This window comes from Trachymyrmex cornetzi, unplaced genomic scaffold (assembly GCF_001594075.2).
Source record: "Trachymyrmex cornetzi isolate Tcor2-1 unplaced genomic scaffold, Tcor1.1 scaffold733, whole genome shotgun sequence".
Lineage (NCBI taxonomy): Eukaryota > Metazoa > Arthropoda > Insecta > Hymenoptera > Formicidae > Trachymyrmex > Trachymyrmex cornetzi.
The window spans coordinates 271,602-277,303 of NW_017300063.1; the positions used below are offsets into that span (position 1 = coordinate 271,602).

The 5,702-nt window shown below is 30.0% G+C and overlaps 1 protein-coding gene across 1 annotated transcript in view; it reads left to right on the top strand.

Annotated features, from left to right (window-relative positions):
- The first annotated feature begins 1,145 nt into the window (after nt 1-1,145).
- Nucleotides 1,146-5,702, top strand: part of LOC108767926 (leukotriene A-4 hydrolase) — a 7,413-nt gene continuing 2,856 nt past the window's right edge. The window contains 8 exon segments of the mRNA XM_018518064.1: nt 1,146-1,188; nt 3,130-3,220; nt 3,555-3,666; nt 3,732-3,800; nt 4,058-4,278; nt 4,586-4,707; nt 4,995-5,185; nt 5,272-5,466. Coding sequence (XP_018373566.1) covers nt 1,146-1,188; nt 3,130-3,220; nt 3,555-3,666; nt 3,732-3,800; nt 4,058-4,278; nt 4,586-4,707; nt 4,995-5,185; nt 5,272-5,466 — 1,044 coding nt within the window.

Genomic DNA, 5,702 nt, shown 5'->3' on the forward strand with positions numbered 1-5,702 from the left:
TGATGACCTTCCTCTATAAATTCACGCATGAAAAATTTTTTAGTGGTACTTATAAAAGTTTTTGCGTGATTTATTGTGGGCAAATTTATCGATTAAATCATTAAAATCAACATTTTTCAGCAGTTCGCTCTTTGTTGTTAATAATGCCAATGACGATATTATCCTAGTCAGAAATGGTAATGGAATCGACATCGAATCGATGTCGATTCGACGTCGAAAGCATCAAATCGACGTCGATCGACGTCGAATCGACGTCGATTCGATGTCGATTTCATTATCATTTCTAGCTGGGATGGTCTAGTATCAGTCATCGTGTGTGAATATTGTGTGTTATATTGTGTGTTTTATTGTACAAGAAATGCAAAATTGAAATTTTTAATTGTTTATTTTCATTCGATTATTTATTTTTATCAATGAAATACAATTTTAAGCTAAGTCTAAGAGGCCTCCCTGAAAAAAGAGGCCCAGGGCTGTATCTCCCTTAGCCTCTTCTCTCCCCCCTCCCCACTCTTAATCCAGGCCTGCCATTCAGTAAACATTAGGCCTGTTCTTTCTGGCTGAACTTTTGCACCAGTTCATCTTTCCTCTTCTTCTTTCCTTCCAGATAGAAAAGGAAAAAAAATGAACTGGTACAAAAGTTCAGCCAAAAAGAACAAGCTTATACGTTTTGAAATGACGAACAATATGCACTTTCTATAAAATGCTAATAGTGCAGTCATCATTTTTATAGTACAATTTCATAAATACATGTTTATCATTTCAACGCTTCGAATTTACTAAACGGCATCAAGGAGGTTGCGCTGTACAATGATGTTTGTCAAATCCATATCAATACATTTTTTGGCTATCTGCCAATAAATGCGGAGACAAAAATTTCCCTTTCCTTTGGCTTTTGTAAAATTACATTAAATTAACTGCGTATATATTGCGAATTTGATTTGTGTCAACCGTATCCACACAAAATCATTTACGTGGTATTCACAGTCAGTTTAGCTATCCGAACTGTAATAAACAAATGATGTTGTCAAACAGAGAAGAATGGATAAAAGTAGGAGAAGCTATACTGCGTCCTTACAGTCAGTTTATGTATAAAGATTCGTTATCGAATATTACTTGGAAAGGTTACAACGTGTGAATATTTTAAAATGGCTTTATCTCCTGGAGATCCACACTCCTTTTCAAAACCAGGTATTTTAGTTATTTCATTAGCTTACTTAATGGGTCAATTCTAAGCAGAATCATAAGACTTGTAACACCTGTAACCTGTTCTCGTAAAATTTGTAAGAACTTATGACTAGTATTTTAATTTTATGCGTATATATCGTAATAAGAAGTACGATTATTCTTAAATATCTATGATTTTTTGTTCTATGAATTTTATGGCTAGTAAGAAGCTGTCTGTAAAAATATTGCATAAAGGTATAAGCACTTAAAAATTTTTACAAGTTTTACAAGAATATGTTACGAGCCTTACGATTCTGTTTAGAATTGTAATTTTATTCATTAATTAATTTTTTCTTAAAAGAGATGTAGTAAAGTATATTTGCAGAATTCATTAAGGTTCGAAAGATGAAATATCGTACATATCTTTAAACCTTTAGGCTTTAGTAATTTACATTTTTTAAAATTAAATTAATCTTTCACGAATTTAATTAATCTACACCATTCTACTGTTAACTTTCTTAAATATATAAAATATATTATATTTAGCACAACAATCGGATGCTTATTTGTATTTTAAAAACAATATCATATTGTGTTATAATAGTTTTAATTACAGTATATTATTTTTCAATGTGTATTGATATTTACGCATATTGTGCTGTATATACTATTACTTATTAAACATTTTTTAATATTTATTAATTTCTAAAAAACCGAAAGAAAAAAGGGCCTAAGATTAATCGTTATAAATTAAAATTTGAAACCGTTAATAAATAAAGGGGTGATCCCGATTGATCACGGCTCGATTGGACACCACCAATCACAGCGACCGGTGCTTAGGAGCTTTGTAGTCTCAAGCGCTGCGAGTGGCTCGTGTCCAATTGAGCCGTGTCCAACTGGGTGCCACCCATAAATAAACATGTCATTTAGTTAAAATATAAAACTTTAATTTACCGGCAATAAATAATAAAACAAAAACAAACGTTCGATCCCTGTTGGATCATTATCAATGTTAACAAACTCATTCTTATTACAATTTTTTACTGCATACTGAGCGAGATTTTTGATAATATTAATACTGCGATCATTCTTATTACAATATTTACTGCATGCTGAGCGAGATTTGATAACATTAATACTACGATCGAGAGTAAATAATAATTTTTATTTATCTTTTCTTTGTAATAATTTTGTTTGTTAACATTGATAATGATCCAACAAGGATCGAAACATTTGTTTTTGTTTTGTTGTTTATTGCTGGCAAATAAAAGTTTTATATTTTAACTAAATGACATAACATTCTTGAGGTTTCCACGGGTGCTTTCTGTATAAAGGTTATGCGTTTCGCGTGTTTCCTCCGTGTCCAGACGTGATGTCAAACTAAAACACACCACGCAGTTGGCATTATCAGAACACAACATCGAAACAGGACATCAAATACTGTTTGACAAAACGACCACAATAGTCAACAGTACATCATACTTTCCAAGAAAGTATAGAGAAGCCATAGAGATACAAAAACACCCTAACAATTTAAATAGAGATAATGGCTACAACATAAATAAAATATGGAAGACCATTCTCCCGGTTATTGAAGATCGACCAATTCCACCACCTCTTTCCCCTCCCACAACCTCTTCCCCCTCTCCGCCCATCCCCACCACCCCAACAAGCAGCGTAATATAAAAAGGAACGGCCCGGAGAAACAGCTCAGTATCAGGCTGCTCCTCGCCCTGATGAAGTGGACTGCACGATTTACGAAACGTTGGCATCAAGAATGGATCTGGACACGGAGGAAACCCGCGAAACGTATAACCTTTAAACTAAATGACATGTTTATTTATTAACGGTTTCAAATTTTAATTTATAACAATTAATCTTAGGTTCGTAGCCCTTTTTTCTTTTGGTTTTTTAAATTTATTGAGCCTTATTACTGTTATAGTTTTATTAATTTCTCATTATTAGAATTTGCACGTGTAACTAACATTCATTTAGAACTATATGTAGACTTTCATCGATGAGTTCTTAAAGGAAAAGCGATTTTGACTATTGAAAAAAAAACCATTCAATTATAGAATTAGTGAGTAGATATTTCCTATTATATTGAGCAAAGTTTTGATTTAATATGTAGTATTAACATGTAATATCGCTTTAATTAGATTTTAGATAATTATGCACTTGTCACAAATCCTGTTACTGAAGCATCTTTAGAACATTCTATTGGACATAAACATATTGTTGGAAGCTCATTTATCATACAGTTATCAAAAACTGAAGAAAAATATAATGATTATAAGCCTACGTGAATAATATAAAACATTAAAAAATACAATTACTAAAAATTATTGATGCAACAATTGAATACATCTTTAATAGTACGTTACTTTCAGATGTAAAATTCAAATTGAATATGAAACAAGTCCAGACTCACCTACGTTATATTGGCTAACACCTGCACAAATTGCCGATGATACACATCCTTTCCTATTGTCTAACAACAAGGTAAACTGGTTAAATAAAATTGATCAATATCAACACAGGTTGTATAAAAACTTCCGTTGTTTCAGTTAACATTCGCTAGAGCAGTATTTTCCTGCCAAGATACATCATCTGTCAAATTTTCGTACACTGCTACGGTAAAAATTTTAATGTAGATAGTATGTGTATACATGTGTATTTTATACATTTATATAAAAACATGTTGGATTATTATTAATATTATTAATAAAAATAATAAAAATTTACGAAAAAATAAAATGTATTAGTGAAAAAAATTAAATGTATGACGATAAACATATATAATAATATTTATTCTCTTTTCTTATAAACTGCTTTAATTAATCTAAAATAAAATATTCATTTATTTTTTATTAATATGTATTTCATTTTTTAGATTACAGTGCCAAAAGATTTTACAGCTATAATGTCTGCACTTTGGCAAAATGTAATTAAAGATTCGGAGTTAAACCTATATAATTTTCTGCAAGCGAAACAAGTAGCGTCTTACGCAGTAATTATTGCTGTAGATTCACTACAGAAAAAACATCTTAGTATAAGAAGCAATGTGTTTGCTGAGAAGAAATTTATTAATGAAGCTGTCAATACATATATTTCGTACAGGCGTAATTGAAAAGATGTTGGAGATTGCTGAAGATTTGTGTGGATCTTATTTTCGGGGTATAAAATATCAATTAAATTACTTATTATTAATTTATTTAAGTTTTTGTATAGAAAGAAATTTATTATTTTGTGAATTATTAATCTTCTCTTTTATTATTATTATTATTACACAATACTTAAAATGATACCTATAGATAGATATGATGTATGCGTGCTTCCACCATGTCTCGGCCATTTCGAAGTAGAGTGTCCATGCATAACATTTTTTTTCACCAAATTTACTTTACGGAGATGATTCTAGTATCAGTTCACTCTCTCTAAGTATCGCACAGAGCTGGGCAGGACATTTAGTTACGTGTGCAAATTATAATCATTTGTGGCTAAATAAAAGTATCAGCATGTTTGTTAGCAGGAAAATCATTTGCAAAATATAGACGCTTAATGAAACGCAGTTATTTTACAAAAAATTATCATATCTCGACCTGAATAGGATGGTAAAGTATTAATTTTGATTAAAACAAATGGAATAATTAGTAATATCGTATATGATACCAGATTACAATATTTTTACATCACGCACATAATTAAATAAACATATTTCTTTTGTACTATTTTCTAAATTATATTATAGATAGACATATCAAGTGATACCAACTCGTTGAAAAACTTAATACTCGATTAAGTTCGATTACCCGATTTGTTGCCTATAGACTTCATTAGACATGTACCCTACGAACTAGGAAGTATATTTTTAAATAACCTAGAGAATATCGTAGGAGGATCTTTAGTATTCGAAGAATTTCTTAAATCTTATTTTTTTAATTTCGAATATAAAAGTATAAAGACGGATGATTGAAAGGAGTATTTTTATAATTGCTTTGCTGAAGTAATGAATATAAAGGTAACACTTTCTTTATACAAATAAATTACAGTTTTAATAGTATTAATATTTTAGTATTACAAATAATAAATTTTATGTTATTTCAGTTATGTATTAATTGGAACTTATGGTTCTATAATACTCCTCGTAAACATAAAAATATAGATCATGAAACCACATGGGAAATAGAGTGTTTGAAATTAGCAGAAACATGGGCCAGATGGGATGATGATATTGATGATGAACTTTCTTTTATATCTATTTTATATAAAAAAAAAGACTTTTGTGATATTGAAGAAATAGTATTTTTAAACACACACTACATTATATTCATAAGTATTTGAACGTGAAAAAAATGAATTTATTGTTAAAAATTCATCGTTTTGAAAATAAAAGTTATCAAATACGGTAAATATACATATACATATACAGGGTGTTTGAAAATTATCGGCTAATCGATCACGAGCAGGTAAAACGGACCGAATTGAATCGAAAAATCTTACACCATTTTGTAGGTTGCGCAATAGTTAACGAGATA